General features: G+C 41.0%; 1 protein-coding gene across 1 annotated transcript in view; it reads right to left on the reverse strand.

Annotated features, from left to right (window-relative positions):
- The window catches only part of ryr2a (ryanodine receptor 2a (cardiac)), a 246807-nt gene that overhangs the window by 109157 nt on the left and 119111 nt on the right, over positions 1-18539 (reverse strand). Inside the window, exons 51-67 of the mRNA XM_078290909.1 lie at positions 18111-18246; positions 16738-16924; positions 16386-16497; positions 16069-16189; positions 15478-15647; positions 12314-12534; positions 12114-12204; positions 11704-11844; positions 9356-9519; positions 8350-8428; positions 8100-8189; positions 7247-7384; positions 5594-5671; positions 5279-5354; positions 3195-3318; positions 2308-2423; positions 104-168 (exon numbers count right to left, since the gene is read on the reverse strand). Of these exons, the coding sequence (XP_078147035.1) occupies positions 104-168; positions 2308-2423; positions 3195-3318; positions 5279-5354; positions 5594-5671; positions 7247-7384; positions 8100-8189; positions 8350-8428; positions 9356-9519; positions 11704-11844; positions 12114-12204; positions 12314-12534; positions 15478-15647; positions 16069-16189; positions 16386-16497; positions 16738-16924; positions 18111-18246 (2109 nt within the window). The remainder of the gene's footprint in view (positions 1-103; positions 169-2307; positions 2424-3194; positions 3319-5278; positions 5355-5593; positions 5672-7246; positions 7385-8099; positions 8190-8349; positions 8429-9355; positions 9520-11703; positions 11845-12113; positions 12205-12313; positions 12535-15477; positions 15648-16068; positions 16190-16385; positions 16498-16737; positions 16925-18110; positions 18247-18539) is intronic.

Consider the following 18539-nt stretch of genomic DNA (forward strand, 5'->3'; position numbering starts at 1 on the left):
TGCACAGGGCCCAAATATGTGTCGTACGGCCCTTATGGCAGGTGCCACACCTTGCCATACCCAAATGACACCTGTGAATTGAAGTAAAATAACTAGTTCAGACCTTTCCGAAGAACTTGATCTGCTGTTCATGAGGAACCTTCTTTCCTTTAGGTCTTGTTCCCACATCTGAAGGACAGGAAGAAGAGGAATAAAAGACATTGAGGTCCACATTCACTAAGATTGCATTGTAAGGGCAATCTCCACATTTTTGTGCCTCAGTTGCTTGAGCTAAGAGCAACGAAGTTCCATCTTATTTGCTAACATATTCATCCAAAGCACACAAGCAAATAGCCACCTTCATCACAAATTGCAAGTGCAAATTGTGTGCTTTAGCCTTTCTTTTCTAAGACGGAAAACCCTCTCCCTTGCTTCCTGACTTGCTGGTGATGATGCTGCATCTTGTAGCAATGATAACAGCCATTTTGAATGGCTAAACTCTGTCTAAACTCTTAACGCCGCCTTTCAAAGGATCCTGTTTAATAATTTGGGGGAGTTGGTGTTGTGAAGTGTTAGTGAATTGGGCGCTATCTCAATTTGGCCTCGCCTACAAATAAATATCATGTGGGCAATAGGGTTGGGCGATATCCAAAATTCACAATCACAATATTGTCCCGCCAAAATGTCGTGAGGGGGGGTCTTTTTTTTGGGGGGGGGGCATTTTATTTTATAATAATAAGAATAATTATTACCAAATGGCTAGAAATTTGATCTTACTATTCAAGTATTGGAGGAAACAACGGCCATTAGATGTAATTTGCTCATTCCTGCCATTTCCAGAAAAATGGGCTGATTGTAGAAGGAAACCCACTTGAATTAAAAGGACAAATTTTTCACTTAAAGTATGATTATTTTTGTTTTTTATCCGATCACAAGTAGATTATAGGTTTATAAGTATAAAAGCTTACACAATTGTGATCTAAGCAACACATGGTGCCATGGCTGGGAGCGGTGAGTAACTTTTTTTTTTGTTTTGTTTTGTTTTTTTTGGGGGGGGGGGGGGGGGGATTTTTGATATCGCAAGAATATCACGATACTCCCGTAATATCGCAATACTCGATAATATTGAATATCGGCCCAAGCCTAGTGGGCAAATCAAAGACATTTACATATAATGCACATAATGTATGACCATGACAGGCACAAACAGGCCTGTCATTTTGCCTGTTATTTTTTGACCAGCACTATTAGGCAGCTCCACTCATTATACACAGTTAGTGAATAGTCTGCGCTATATCACCAAAATGACCAAATTAGACTTCCATTCTTCCCTGCACAAACGTTTAACGATTAACTAAACCCCACCCGAATCTGTGATGAAACCTGACACCTAATGGTGAAAAGTAGGGTACTCAACTGGCCTTCAGCTATTGGCTGGTCTTTGTGCCAGGTGATGTCACCACATGTTGTACTCTATAGAAGGTGACATCACCTGGCTCAAAGACCAGCCAATAGCTGAAGGCCAGTTGAGTACCCTACTTTTCACCATTAGGTGTCAGGTTTCATCACAGATTTGGGTGGGGTTTAGTTACTCTTTAAAGGATAAGACTGGTGTTTTTTAATGCATTGCTTTCCATCAACAAATCCTATGAAAATAACAAAATCAGCAATGAATTTGTTTTGCCAACAAGTCTCATCCATGTAGCCGATGCCCAATAAAGCCATGTCCCAGCAGCCATAGAACTCCACTGTATTAAAAAAACGATTAAAAACACGTCAAAGTGCCATTGCTCTGGGCAGCATATTTCATCATCACGATGCACCGGGCCAGCCGACTTTTTCCTCAAACAACTTAATAAGCCGGCTGTAAACACGTTTGCGATCTCAGAAAAGTAGTTCCATAGCACGGAAAATAGTCCCCGGCGTAATGAAGAATTTGTTCCCATTTGAATTTGATTTGGTAATAACTACAACAGCCTGACTTTTCGTGGTAACAGTTAGCGATTTTTAAAATTGAAACTATGTCTTTGTGAGCTGTATTTCAAGGTTTTTAGCTTACAATTGGAGCCAATGACTTCCGGGTTGACGGCTAAAAACGGTACATGGGAAGTCAGAAAGTAACGGGAGTAGAGCAAACGCATTGTTGATTTTGTTATTTTCATAGGATTTGTTGACGGTAAGAAATGCATTAAAAAACACCAGCCTTATCCTTTAATCAATCTGGGCCTGAGTGTTTACATATATTGCATGCACATTACATTACATTTATTTTATCTGAACTCTCGTCTATTTTTATTTATGTTTTATTGGACAAACGAGAACTCTCACCAAACTCCATCATGTGCTGGTGGGCCTGGTCTACATATGTGAGGAGCTGCTGGAGGAAGGTGTAAGCAAATCGCTTCTCTATGGCCGGAGTGTCCAGCTCCTGCTCCTTCACACCTCTGGAAACAACACACACACACACACACACACACACACACACACACACACTCTCTTAAGTATGTAAAAACACATAGAGACACACGCTGTTATGGTACGTTTTCACAGGGGCATCATTTCACGTGAGGGATCGCACTGCTTCCCAGTATTGGACGCTTGATAGGCCTGCTTCGATATTGGTTCCTTGTTGCACCTGATTGGACGAACGCTGGCACTCGCTGGGCCATCTGCCCCCGAATTTGAAACTGGAAAAACATGGCGGCTCCTTTGCAAACTTTCTCTTATATTACGAAAATAGTTCACCGAAATGTGTTTCTGAAAACATTTGAGGCGAGAAATAAGCCATGCAGTTGTTGAATCTGTCTTCATTTTAGATCGACAATGGTTAGTTTAAAAGTTTGTACGCGAGTTTTGGGAGTTTCCAGAGGCGGCGAGTCACGGTGGATGCCCCTGATTTGCATAAAGTAGCCTAGACCTCAACTTTATGCAAATGTGGAGCGGCCAACGTGACGCACCGTCTCTCGAAACGCACCGCAGCGCTACCAGAATGCATTGCACGGCTGCTTACATATAAAATGAATGGGAAGCGTGGAAATGACGGATCCTGTGGAAACGTACCATTACACACACACTGTTATGTAGTAGGCTCAAGAGCTTCAGCTTTACCCTCCATAAAATGGCACAGTCTCACACATACACACACCATGGCCAGGTCGTTTTGTTTTTTCACATCCTCTGGCAAGAACATACACACTGATGAGTTTGTCTCCTACCTGGACACAGTGTATCCATTGATCTGGAGGAACTTGAGGATGTCTTGTGCTTTTTCTCTGTCTTTGGACTTCTCTTTGGCAGTCAGAGTATCGTAGGGAACCAGCAGGGGATGGTTTCCTCCGCCTGGAGACAACAGCAAAACAGCAGGATGAAGAGGTAATATAAGCAGAAGAACACTGTCATTTCAAAAACTGACTTACACAGTCCATACTGTTGTCTCCTTATACACTAATAACCATTGTTTTACCTAAACCTGGCAGTGTTAGTGCTTTGCTGTAACCACTGAGCTACACAGAGAATAGAACCTTCCCTGCTTTGATATACGGTCGAAAGGGAGCTATGGAGGCTAATGGGCCACACTGAAGTACAAGAACTTCCATTGAATGATGTCCTTCATAGACAAACAGTGACATCTGCTGGTTGCTTCAAAATGAACACACCTCAAATAGTCTCACCTGAACTGAACTCAGAACAAATGAGATGTCTTTCTCTTAGCAGAGTTTGGGATAATTGGATCCCATTTATTTTTCTGTGGGTTTAAACTAAAATAATTTTAGGCGGAGTCTTTAACTTTGAATCATTGAAAACTAAACACTGCAGGGTTTTTAAAGCCAATTTAGGCACTGCTACTGGGGGGCTCTGAGGCAGAAATATGAGTTGTCTATTTTGCTGTTTTTCAAAGACAGAGTTGGACCTAAAAGGTAACTCATGGAAAGATTAAAACGGTTCCTAAAATACTCCAGAGAAATTGGTGTCCAAGTCCTGGCAATTTGACAGATGCAGAAGCAACATTAAGCCAAAAGACACCTTAACTGAAAACCAGCAAGGTAGACTCTGTTACTGCTTCTCAACAAGCTTTCTTGAATGTCAAAGAACATTTCTAAAATAACTAAAACTATTTGACCTATGCCTTTAAAATTCTGTGGACGCCATCTTGATACTACTACTAAAAGAAGTTCCCATGATACAGAAAATGGTATTTCTCTTCATACAGAGAGCATCCCAAAACTTTCCACCACTGCTCCTTTCCTCCTGACCCTCACTGCAATTCCTCTTGGAATCAATGCGGGGGAGAGAAAGGAACTAAGAGAGGAAGGAAATAAAAGAGGAGGACAGGAGGGGAATAAGGGAGTTGAAATGTCAAATAGAGTTAGACTGATATCTCAGTTTGCCAATATATTAAGTGGATAATGGCATTTCATTAAAATGGGATCTGGTCTAGTCAGTTTGGTTCACCTCTGATATGATGGATATGATGCAGTTTGGAATTGATCAATAAGGGTCCAAAATTTTAGAACATAATTTTGCCAAATAGCATTTTTATTGATTGAAGACAACATAGCGGAGGAGGATATCATTTAGGAGAGATAGGTCCTGTTTGGGAGATTGAATCTACTTTTATTTTTAAACTTTAATTTTAGTGTAAACCAAGAATAAAAATGCAAAATGACGACGGACCAAGGACTGCTTTATTGTCTTAAAAGCGGGATCTGTTGTTGAATCTGTTCACAAACTTATTAAATGTAAGTTTTCAGGTTATTTTGTGGCCTCATTCAAACACTACAAATGCTACAAACCTGTCCTAGTTGTATCTGGTCTTGGTGAGTAGTTTATATTCTGGTTTTCATGGCCGTCGAGCCGAGTAACGTGTTACATGTTAAAACTAAGTGGAATATTGCTTGTACCTCAATAACCTCAATTTATTGTAATGAGACATTTTGTATCCAAAATGTTGTAATGAGACATTTTATATCCATACAAGTATGTATGGATATGTTTTATTCTTCAGTGGAGATGTCTAAATGCTGCTCTGGAGGAAACATTGAACATTTCAAATTTTTGACATGAAAATTTTAAGATAAAAATATCAGCTATCGTCAGGTTAAATCCAAAAACTATTGGTATCTGCCTTCAAAAAAACATATCGATTGTAATGTTATGATGGTGACCTCCTCCACTATGGCAGCAGCTGGCAGCACTGATGGCATGAACATTCATTTTGGAGTGATGGAGGAGAAGAGGAGAAAGTTTTGGGAAACACTATACATGTCTTGTTGATGTGAGGAGGTTGTGTTAAATTTACCTTTGGCTTCCAGCTCTATTTTCTTTTTCTTGGCCCAGATATTATGATAGTTCTCCGCAAGCAGCTCAGCCATAGACTAGAGAAACACAATGTTAAATGTAAGCAAGTCTCTTACAGATATATTCATCCATTCATCTTCATTATGTTCTACTTGTTATACAGTATGCTTATCTATATTCTGTTCCTTGCTGCTGCAATGACCCCCTACAAATACAGTTTCCCCTCAGGCTTATCATACAAGTTTCTATCTTATTTGATCTTATTTTATCTTATCCATCTATGTGTGTGAGCGTGTGTGTGTACACAGTAACTTACATGCATGTCTCTGGACAATGTCACATTGCTCATGTCAATGGGTCTGGGGCTGAAACCTGGAGCTCCTTCAAAAGATAGCTGGGGAAAAAATGATGGACACAGTGAACGGATTCATAAGTGACATCACCTCATTTGTTTCTGATAGGGTGTGCTCAGTGGCACAGCATGGCAAGGATTCATACACTTCCTGGTCACCATTTTGCTTAACTTATGCCTATAGAGTTTGCATTGCATTCCAAAGTCCTTCCAGTCTGTAGTTCCTTCCACCAATGATCTTCCAACAGTTTGAGTTTCTAATGTTTTCTAACTGCTTTTGCTAACTACTGTGTGACAGACTGCTGGACTTTGCTAGCTGCACAGATGTCCTAAAGAGTTTACTAAGATAGATTTCCACATCATTAGAAATACACTAGCAGTTACATGCTTTGAAAATAGAGAACTAGCCTACATTAAGATTTAAACTGCAATTTACCAGATTGGATTGAACCTTTGGGAATAGCAAAAAGAGTAATTGTAATTTTAGATGCAGCAGCTCCTGCACTCTTTTTCAATATTTTCTCAGCACCAAACTGTGCTCAAATGTGCTATCTCTTCCTTTTATTCCTGAATTTAAGTTGTATTTTTATACTCTGTTTTTTCCTTTCCCTTTTACTGAATTCTATTACTTTTGCTGTTGCAACAACCTAATTTCCCCATGGAGATCAATATAGTTAATCTAAAGTGATGCTGCTCTACCTGCCACCAGGATAAAATTCGGTAACAATGACAATCAGCAGACCTCCTCTGGTAACACGAAGGCCATCAAGAGAGTGGGAAACCTGGGGACATTTCCAGGGACAGTGCCAGCTGAGGACAAATCACAAAACCGGAGACTGTCCCTGGAAAACAGGGACATCTGGTCACACTAATACAGCACGTTTTTCACCAAAGTTCGAGTTCTGTGATAAATACTTTTTAGTCTCATAGGCAAGTCAAAGCCAGGTTTATTTGTTGTATAATTGTAAAAATAAAATGCTGATCTCTGAGAGCAAGCATGAGCACAGTGGCAAGAAAAACGCTTTTTTTTGTTTTTTTGCATTTTTGCTTTATTAGACAGTCACAGTAGACAGAGACAGGAAAGACAGGACAGAGAGAGGGGATATCACACAGCAAAGGGCTCGGGCCCTACTCGGACCCATGCAGCCACAGCCAGGACCCAATGGCATGCGCTTCACCGGTTGAGCCACCGGTTGAGACCAAAATTCCCCCACTTTTAGCAGAAAGAGCGTTACGAAGATGGCACCCAAGCGAACCGACTTTCCTTAAAGGGACTTTGCTACTACCTCAAAAAAATCACTCTCTCTCTCTGTTGCACAGACTATCAGAGACACACGCACAGCTGCCCTCCAATGTCTCTCCAAAGTTATTTCAAGCCTAAATGCCACTATGAGTGGCTCGCTTAAAAATAGGAAGATGTGCACAATACTACAGAGCTCTAAGGCAAACACAAGTTGTTAGTTAGTTTTTTTATGCCACTCGAAGCGGAGAGAAATGTGCAGTGGGAATATGGGCTCTGATTGGTTGATTGACAGCCAATCGCGATGCTGGACAGCTTTACCCCCTGAAAAGGATGAAAAAAAGCTGTTTAACGTGTGCGTGTATATGTGTGTCTACCTGGCTAGCCTGTGATATCCTGCGGGACTTGTTGTGGAGACTGGCAGGGTCTCCCTCCCTGATCCTGTCGATGCTCCAGCCCCACGACAGCATGGTCTTCAGAGACTCTCTAATTGGCCAGCGATAAACCTCCTTATCCTGCACGGTGACAGCCCAACTTTAAACCACAGCTGATGTTGAGTCAGTACCCTGCAAAAGTATTTTACCTACAAAACTGCAGGAAACTATACATATCTGGCTTAAAATGGAATAAAACCTGATATTGTAAAGTTTTTCCACATATTGTAAAATATTATATATTTTATATATTATATATTATATATATTAATTGCCAATTACTCCATTATAGGGGGTGTAACTCAATTGCTATAACATGTCTAAAGGGGCAATTTATTATATTAACTGGTTTTATTACATTTTCAGGCCATTTAGAAGGACGTTTTATTACATTTTGACAAGTTAGTACATTATCCAACATTTATCACATTATCAGTTGCTACACACCATGCATTTTTGAGAATTTTAAAATGCATTTTAAGGTTAGGCTTTGTCCAGACCAAGACGCATTTCAGACCTTCCCCGTAACAGTGGGCACCTCTGGTACTGTAATGAACCCTGAGCGATGGTTCTTGTTAGAACCTCAGAGTTCTTTACTAAACCCTTCTTAGAGGGTTCCAGATGTAACTACTTACTGTGAGTTCTGAGTAGAACCATTTAGTAAGGGTTCTAGATGAATCCCTCTGAGAGGGTTCTAAGTCTACCTAGAGCCAAAAAGGGTTCTCCTATGAGGACAAGTCAAAGAACCCAGTATGGTTGGAGATAGACCTTCTATTTCTAAGAGTGTACAGACTACCTTCTCAGAGAGGCCTTTGTATGGTTTCAGGAGAGGGTGGCTCTTGGTGGATTCACACAGCTGCTCCCCATATGACCAGCCATTGGAAAACTACAAAACATAGAACATTTAAAATCTTACATTTTCTTGAATCACGTCACCAACTGAAACAACATTGAAACCAGTCAGTGTGACAACATCTATGCCACAGTTTATCCCAGTCTGCTTCATGTTTCATTTGTCTGCTGTGTTTTAACACTCATCTTCTCACCTTGTCCATAGACCACTTCTCATGGGAGTGCTCTGCATATCTGTTCATGAAGTAGTCCAGTTTCTCAGGGACAGTCACACTGATGAAGACAGAGGAAAAAAACACAGTCAACGACTTGGCGTTTTGTGTGTTTTGTGTAAAGCAGAGAACAGAAATTGCAAATACTGGGTCTCATGTTGAAGAATTACTTCATAGTAATGATAGGTAATTATGTTAAAGTGAAAACACTTCACCAATAATCGTATTGTAATGAATAAATAAGATACAAGGAATATACAAGTTGTTATCACCAATTATTTTTGTAATGCCTAGCTATTATAAGGTAAGTAAATTAGTGGTGGTTGCATGGGTAATTGTTGTTATAATAGTTACACAGTAGTGGCTGATAATTTATAGGTAATATACAAACAGTTGAAGTGGCATAAGGCATCATAAGTGCATTATAAGCACATTGTGAGTACAAGATAATTATTAGAATCAGAGCATAATGTTAAATGTACAAAAAATGTAGGGGGTTGAAAACTTCATGGGGCAACTGTTTACTTAATGGCATGATATTAAAGGTGCTATGTGTACAACCTTAAACATTAGTATATCATTGTCAAATTAATTGTGATACCTTGGTATAATTAGTGTATACAAATGAGACCATGGTGGGGACGACTGGTAGCCTCTATCTCACACCAGTGGTGTTGTTAGTGCTAGTGTTTCTCCAAAATCAAGACCACATTTCCTATAAACCTCGTTGCTGCCCCTCCCCCATCCCCATTCCTGCCATCTTTGGCTTTACTGGGAGACAGCATGAACCTCCGCGTGCATTACACTCTTCCGGAAAAACTCCTTGCTGTCAGGTGAAACGAAGCAATACGTGGTCATCTGCACCCTCCCCGGGTGACAGCTGGGTCATGCAACGATGGGGATTTATTGCTGTTGTCTTACTTTGGATCAAATCAAATTTATGCAATGTGCATATCACACATCAACATTACAAAAATATGTTCCATACTTCGTAGTGTCTGCAGGCTGTGGAGTGAAGTTTCCCTCTGAGTCCATGGACGACTGCTTCTCCATCATGGCCACATAGTTGGACTCCATGTAGTCTGGAGGAAGAGCTCCAGCCACAGCACTCAGACAGGGCAACGCAAGCTTAAACAGCTCCTGGTCATACCGCTGCATCACACACACACACACACACACACACACACACACACACACACACACAAACAATATATTGTTTTACACATACTTTCAACTGTTTTTCTCAATGCTTTTTAAACCATCTTTGTGTGGCATCATTGTATGAAATATTCTCTATACCTAAACTGACTTGATTTGATTTTGGAGACACACATATAGTTAGTCTGGTGGTAATGCTCCTGCTATTTCACACACAGAATGAGCTATTATGTCAAACCACCACTAGAGGGCGTTTCAGCCCTACACAACAAATAGTATGTTGTTCCTCCTCCTTCACCACCTCCTCCTCTTTCACCACCTCCTCCTTCTCCTGTACCTCCTCCTCCACCTCCCCATTCACCACCTCCTTCTCCTCCTCCTTATTAATATGTAATTTAATCAAAAAATTACAGGTGTACCACATGTGTAAATGAAACACAGAAGTATCAAATTTTACCCTACCCGAGTAGTTTTTGTTTAGCATGATAGTTTCCATTTTCCAGCAACTACAAAAAATATGTTTTAATGCAAGATAAGAAACAGCACTAAAGCACTAAATAAATAGGCTATTAATATTTCTGGATTATGCCACTTGGCATGCACAAGTGACATAATAGCCTTCATATAATGCTCAGTTTCACGTAGGCTACAATTTCACAAAGTCCAGCCATGGTCCAAATTTATTATTATTAGGCTTCTTTTCATTGCAATTAATGCTAATTCTATTGGGACTGTTTCAGGAAAATAGAACACATTTAAAAATCACAGAAGGTTCCCGAAGTGCTGTACATTTTAAGTGGACTAGCAACAACTGTAGCCTATGTCAAATTGCGATAGATTAAAAAAATATGACTTTTATTTTGAGTTTGACTCTGACTTATGTTCATAGTGTAGTCACAATGAGAGACCACCGAGGTGGAATTTCTGAGAAAACACTGCGTTTCAGTCAGGTCGGAGGATTGCAACATCAGTTAGCCTAGCCCCGTTGGGACTAGCACTACCAAGGAGGTGAGTTTTCAGGTGCTGAAAACTGCAGATTCAATGGTTGTTGTTTTTTTTTTTAATGCCCAAAGGGGGCAGCAAAGAGCACGTTTTCCAGCTCGTCGCACAGGGAACAGGCATAGAAGAAACAAGAAGAAAACAACAGGTACAAGCCACGCAGAGGTGAGATTTTATACTCTATTGCAAATATCGAACAATATGTTTTACTCGTGTAAAATGCTTCAAGGAATTCAGAAAGCTTATCAGATTTCGGTCTGGAAACCTTACCCACATGAAGTCAAAGTGCTGCAAAGATTTTTTCAGCAAAGTTTTCAGTGGAATGCCGCGGGACTAGCAAACACGCAGTGTAGTGCTCAAGTCAGCTGGATGACTGGAAAGCCTATTTGAACCTAGCCTGGTTCCAGACTCCTGAATTGCGACCCGTCCACTCTTCAGATTTGGTTGAGCGATTCAGAGTCTGGTGTTACTCTATTCAAAGGCGATTTCTCGCCTACAACAAAATAATTCCCAAAGCTCTCAAGCTTTGGGAATAGGTTGCATGGCTCACAAGGTCCCCAACTATAGATACTTAAATTGTAAGGTGTAGCAGACAAAAGACAAAACAGTGTGGATTGCGAATTACAGGGGATGGTCCCTAACTATATATAGGATCGAGGAAACCTGCTATCAGCTTTGTTGACCAAAACATGTCAAGGTCACTAAAACAGTCACAAAATTTTGACGTCAACTTATGTTCTCCCTCTATTAAAAGTGGGGGATCCTTCAAATCTGAACAATTATAGGCCCATCTGTAAGTTATGTGTTTTAGTGAATGTTCTTGAAAAACTAGTGAGTGAACAACTGAAGGAGTTTTTAATGCTCAAATTGTATTTTATCCCAATATCAGTCTGGCTTCAGGAAACAACACAGCACTGTCACTACTGCTTTGAAGGTGGGAAATGACATTATTGAAGCACTGGATTGCCAAAAAAAAATTGTGTTGCTCTTTTCATTAATTTGTCACAGCCTTTTGACACAGTTGACCATCAACTTCGCTGGACAGTTGGATGGAAGCACAGCTGCAGTCACCCTTCCGCACCACAGTCAGCATTCACTTATTTTCTTTATCATTTAATTCACCTCATTTTTACTACATCTTGTCTAAAAGCCAGACTTGTAGATCCTTCACCCCCTCACCTTGTGCGACAGAGCATCGAATATTCCCCAGAAGAGTTTCCTGGAGAGGTGGAGCTCTTCATCCGATGCTGCTCCAAAACTGCCCCAGCCTCCCACCAGGCAGTAGTACTTCCAACAACGCTCATAGTGATTGGTCAGCAGCTGGAATAAATGAGCAGGACATTCATCAACAGTCTTTCTCATATTCATTTTTATCTCTCAAGCTTACGACAATATTGGTGGGGTTGGAATACAAAGAGTAAAAATGGCAAATAAAGCTATGAGTAAAAATGAAATAAAATCAAAGATAGAATGTCTCTATGATGCTGATGAAATGTTGAAGTATTGTAGAGGGAGAAGGGAGTTTACCATTTTTTTTTTTTTTTAATTCATTTGGCATGGACATTTTATGTTGTGTATGTGTTTCTCACCTTGAGAGGCATTTTGGTGTGTTCATTCAGCAGAGGAACGTCGAACACCAGCCTCCTCAGCAGGTGCTGCATCATCGAAGGCCTCAGCTTACTGCACGTTAGAATATTGGCGTAGATTAGGTTTTTTTTTTTTTAGAAGAAAAAATTACTACAATGACCGCACCAGTGAAAGACCGATTTCCTCTCGAGTCGAGGCTTACCCGCAGACAGCCAGCAGACACTCCTCGATGGCGTCCCTCTGGGCCTTGGTGAGGCAGCAGCCTTTTGACAGCCGGTAGACGGTATGGAGGAGGGAGTCGATCAGCGAGGCGAACGGCTCCGTCCCCGCGAACAACGGCGCGCATTTAGTCAGCAGAGGCAACACCGCCGTGCAGAGGTACCTGTTGAGGGCTAACGCCATGTCTGTAGCACTGAGAGCAGCCTGATACAAAGACAGAGAGAGAGGGAGAGAGAAAGAAACACTAAGATAGAGGGGTGGATTGTTTCAGAAAAGATTGCTGGCCCTAGCTGACCCAAGTCCCATCTTTCCGTGATCTTACCTTGCATTGAAAACAGGCGTTGGCCCTAGCTGGCCGAAGTCCCATCTTTCTACCTCATCATTTTTCTCTGTCTTATTTGCTTTCTTATCTCGTTGTCATTGTCCAAGTTATTGCCCACTTTTTTGTTTTGTCCCAGGACCTATTGCATGTGGGGGATCTCTCTGAATTGCCCTGCCCAAGGTTTCTTCCATTTTTCTTGGGAGTTTTTCCGTGTCTTCACTGAAGGTCTAAGGTTGGTAGTACCTGTTAGGCTCGGCTTGGCTAGGTAGGTAGGTTATGTCTTTCCAACATGCTATTTTGTGTCGTGTGCTTCGTTTTGTTTCCTTGTGCTTTATTTTTTTGCATACTGTATTGCATCATTACATTACATTACGTCATTTAGCAGACGCTTTTGTCCAAAGCGACTTATAGTAAATAAGCATCATTTGTACGGTGACCGAGGCAATCTGCGCTATATAAACTAGACGCATGCAGCAAAGGAACACTACATTGACCAAACGCACAACAAAAACCAACAATGGAAATGACTTAAATTGACCACTTAAATGGACCAGTGGGTGATAATTTGATTTATTTTTTTATTTTTTCAATTCACCAGCATTTCATGCATTCATGCTGACAGCGATATTACCATAAAGTTCCAAATTAGTGTTTGTTTCACTGCAATAAAGATGTAAGAATATAAAACACCGTAGTCCCAAACTAATCCCACAGAATGGATAAAACTGTATAGTATATTAACTGCATTAACTCTTAACTTTATCTTACAACTTCTATAGCGACTGGTTCCACTGCTGGACAGTTCCACAAATTTGGTCAATCCTCATATGTGGGCCGACTGCAATTTAAGTAATTTCCATTGTGGGTTTTATTGTGTGTATTTATTTTATTGTACAAAACCATTGGCAAGAAGATTGGCAGCCTCTACTAGCCTCTACGCTGCATTTTACATTGTGTGCCACCGGGACAGATTTGGCGGGAAATCAGCTGGATAGCTTTACCTTTAGCCTTTAAAGGGGACTGCTTTACTGTACAAAACAGGAAGAATTTCTGGCAATGGCACATAGTGGAAGGAGTGAAAGGTAGATGGAAGATTCACTTCCAACATGTAGCACCTTTAAGAGGAATGACAATCTTCAACCTCTTTTATATGTGAGTTTTCAAAGCAACATGAGACATTTAACAGAGTAACAAACGCCAAAAAGTCAGTGCCTGAATTGCAGGAGCATCAGTCACAAAACTGTAAAATTATGTGGCAAGCAGAATAGTCTGGAAACTCATGACAGCATTTGCCAAACACAGACGAACTGTATCGCCAAAGAAGAACAAAGAAGTCAAACAAGTCAAAGGTAACTGAGAGGGATAGACACTTAACAGAGTGTTTGCTTAACATCACAGAACTACACACTTAAAAATTACCACAAAATGTAGCTAATGCCTCTGTTGCACAGTTTCAACATGTTGTGAGCTTCACAAAGCTGGTATTTATGTCAGGGCTGCCATTCAGAAACCAAGGCCAGTGCTAACACATAGAGATACGTAACCTGGTGAAAGAAGCACAAAAACTGGAGTCCTGAGCAATGGAAAAAAGTAATGTGGTTTGATGTGTCTTTCAGCCTTTTTCCTCTATCCAGAAGAGTTTGGAGAAAGCCAAAGGCTGCCTTTGACCCACAATGTCTGTTGCCAACTGGTAAACATGGTGATGGATCTGTAATGGTATAGCTCCATCTACTGGGAGTCATTAGGGCTGGTGATTGCTCTGCAGGGTTGAATAACAGCCAAGGACCAGGAGCACCCTAGAGTGCAAACACTGTTCCCTCATGATGTTCCCATATTCCAAGATGATAATATCCCCAAACACACTGCTGGTTTCATGGACAGCAGGATGAAGTCGAACTCCACAAACATCATTGAACCTTTATGGGAAGTAGATTACCACCTGTTTCCACATTTCCACATTGGCCCTACTCCTTATTAGATAGTTGTTACTTATATCTTTTTAGGAGATTGTTATTTTGTCCTCATTGTAGGCTATATCATTTTAAGCAAATAAGCAGTCCCTCCAGAAAATTGCAATTTTGTGATCGCAATAATTAACGCAAATTCAAGAAATCTCCACAATATTTGTGAGAGCTTGCAGTTTTGCAAAATTGCCGCAACTTTCCGCATGAAATGGCCAAATCAACAGACTGCTTGTGATTTGGACCAATTGTCGCATTTCGTGTCGTGGTAAGTTATGTCATGAGAGAGAGAGAGAGAGAGAGAGAGAGATGCCTTTGGTTTGCATTCTGTTACAAACTATTTTTTTATGTTAATGGCTTTATTTTAATGGAATTATTGGCTGATTTTATTTGGTGCTAATGAGTTGAAAGTTTATTTCATTAAGACTTATAAATGGAACTCAAGTACTGTATATTCTTTTTTATATAACTTTGAGCCCATGGTTCTCATGTTCAGAAAATAAAAAAAAAAAGATCACTGAAATATAGTTGTTTCTTCGATATGCAGTATGCTTTTTAGCGAAAGAAGTGATTACATATGACTCTTCATTGGTAGTAGTTTAAAAAAAAATCACATTTTTTTCTTTGCTTGCAATTTTTCCCAATTCCCACAATTTTACCGCAAAAAGAGCACATAAAACTTCACAAATTGTATTGCAATTTTTGAGAAAAGCCGCTGCAAAATCAAGCATTTCTGGCCGCAATAATCACAAAAAAAAACTCCGCGAAATACTGGTGGGACTGAATAAGGAAGGACATATGAGAAGAGAAGAGCTACAAAAGAAGCAGCAGATGCAAGATACACACAGACACACACACACTCACAGTGTCCAGGGAGGCGGCGGCCCGCAGGTCTGGTAGGAAGCCAACTTCCAGCAGGTGTAGCAAGAAGTTCTGGTCCTCAATGCCGTAGACCCGGTCCAGGAACAGGACCATGGCTGCTTTATGGTCTGGACAGAATCCCGCTGACATGTCCGGCTCCACCACCGACCCATCTGCGAACATGCACACACTGATTTCCCTACCGACCAGAGGATCGTCCACCAGAACCAAGCTGCTTTTATGAGGACCTTCTGCCTAATTGGCCAGGATCGACTCACAGTTTGAGGGTTCTCAGAGTCTCACTGCCCTGTTTGAGCAGAGTTATGAGCCTCCAGGTTGTCATCTGAAATGCTGACTTCTCATCCCCTATCTATTTTGAACTACTCCTTTATTGCTGTAATCCATACTTTCTCATACTATCGTTCATACATTTCTATTTATCTATCTATCTATCTATCTATTTGCTGCTGCAACAAATCACTTTTCCCACAGGGATCACTGAGGGTTCATCTTATTTTTCTCTCTCTGCGTAAAGCATGTGTGCATATATGTGTGTGTGTCTGTGTGTGTGTGTGTGTGTGTGTGTGTGTTTACCCTTAGCCAGGGTGGGCATGGGGAATGGGATGCTGATGACCCCCTCCAGGTCTTCTATGGGGATTAGAGACCTCAGAATGGCTCTGATCCGGATGGCCTCCCCCTTACCAGCATGGATCAACTGACAAAGGATAGAATAGAATAGAATAGAATAGAATAATTACAGTTTGTGCTGTGTGTGTGTTTGTGTATGAGCTTGTGAATGTGTCATCATGTGTGCTGTGTATGTGCTTATGTGTCTGTCTGTCTGTCTGTCTGTGTCATAAATTATGCGTGTGTGTGTATGTGTGTATGAAAGAGAGAGTGTTGCCACTCACGTGCATTTCTGGTGCACAGCGCCCCAGTAGGTCAATGAGAGCAGCGTAAAAGGTCATGATAGCATTCCCCATGTGGATGGTATCATCTTCCTCTTCCTCCAACATGTCACTGCTGCGCACAGACACACACACACACACACACACACACACACACACAAACACACACACACACACACACACAAATTCCAGTTTCTCTGATGTTGCTTTATAACACAGCAACAGTACAAATAAAAACCAGAGTAAACTAAACACAAAGACAAGGCAATGGAACAAGGCAACAGTACACATGTTCTGCCCTACCAACTCATTACCCAGTATAATGATTAGAGAAAAGTGTCTAACATTATCTTACATTGTCTTGCTGCTCTCCGAGGTGGGAGAGGGTCCATCTCTAGAGGGATCCTCAGAAATCTTAATGGCCTCCTCCATCGCCGCCAACAACCCGTTACCCCCCTCACCCCGAAGGGCGGGGCCAAAACATTCCGGTCGGCGAATCAGAAGTCTCACCACAACGTTGGCATTCTCCTCCACACTTTCACCTGACCGGATAACAACAGAGGAGTGAAAGAAGTAAAGAAAGAAAGAGAGCAAAGCAAATCAGGAGTCTTGCTACCATGTCGACGCTCACATTCATCTCTAGGGTGGGAAGAGCATGGGCTTAACTCCTTTAAATACTGATCCTCTCATAGGCCAAACAACACTCTCAGCCTTTATTTTCTCCAACTATTGACACCACTTTCTAAACAAAAAGGGTTCTATATTTTTTTTTACCAGAAAATGGTTCTTGAGGCTTGTAAATCAGCAGTATTAAAATAACTTTTTAAAAAACACACTGGGTTCTTTATTCTGATTTGCCAGGTTTTTGTTTTAACAAATCAAAGGGTTCTTTGAGTCATTATGGTTCTATACAGAATAACTACACTAACCAAGGAACCCTTGAAGAACCCTCATTTGGGGGATCACGTTAACTTTTGTAATTTGGGCATTAACATTTTTTTTTTCAATATTGAGATGCATCATTAAAATAATTAAGAGTGAAGTGTGTAGAGCTATGGCGTAGACCAGCCACTAGAGGGCTGCTGGTGTCGTTTAAAAGACCCTCCACCTCTCTCTGGTGTCGTTTTGTACACATCCTCCGCCAGCTGCCTCCACTAGCAGTTATGTCTTTATCAAAGTCGCACTATAGCCCAGCATGGGCAAAGTTCAATAAAGTAAAGGCCAATCTGGTTCAGTGGAAGGCAGCATGGCTCCATCCAACTATTTCTACAAGCCGGGAAGATGGAGCTGGCCAAACTAGCATGACCACATTTGAACTGAGAGAATCTCCGGCCCTCACAGTTTCAGTCAATCAGAACCGTAGAGAACCTGACAGTGATGGAAGTGATGCTTTTTGTCCATAATGTGTTTTAGCAAATTTTGCCACACACCGAATATTTGTTTTGACCATGCAGTGAGGTCCTGTCTCAGCTATTTGAAAGACTATTTTGGTGACTAATCTACTTTTTATTGGTGTTTTTTTCATTATTTCATTATCTGTGTTCCTTGCCGATGTTCTGAAGTGTAAGCTTGGGTAACACTTTGAATTACAATAATCTTTTTGTAGGTTTAAATGCTGGGGTCAATTTTACCCCAAACATGAAAGGCGCTTGTTAATTTTAACATAATAGGAAGGTTAACAGCTCTATAAAATGCACTAATGCACATTGAAATTGGGTGTGTTTTCACCATTGCAGAAGACAGCGAATCGTAGGAAGTCGAGGTAGCGCTCGCCCTCCACAGGGTTCCAGCCGATGTCGGGGTATCCTTTACACACCAGCATTACACAGCTCTGCAGGCCACAGCCGGCCAGGTACTGCACCACCTGGAGAGCCATTCATATTGACAAGCACTTCAAACTCATAGCAGGTTATAAGGTCATACTGCAGAAATTTCATACTTCATTTCTTCCTTGTATCGTTTCTTCCTTCCTCCCTCTCTCCCTTCCTACTGCCCTTCCTCCATTTCTTTGTTCCTACCCTCAACATTTCCCTCTTTCCTTCCTTCTTCCCTTCCATCCTCCTTTTCTTCCTTCCTACCCTCAACATTTCCTTACTTCCCTCCTCCCTTTGTTCCTTTCATTTAAGCTTAACAAACTTTCATTTAATCTAATTTTAT

The sequence above is a fragment of the Centroberyx gerrardi genome, chromosome 20 (genome assembly GCF_048128805.1).
Source record: "Centroberyx gerrardi isolate f3 chromosome 20, fCenGer3.hap1.cur.20231027, whole genome shotgun sequence".
Lineage (NCBI taxonomy): Eukaryota > Metazoa > Chordata > Actinopteri > Beryciformes > Berycidae > Centroberyx > Centroberyx gerrardi.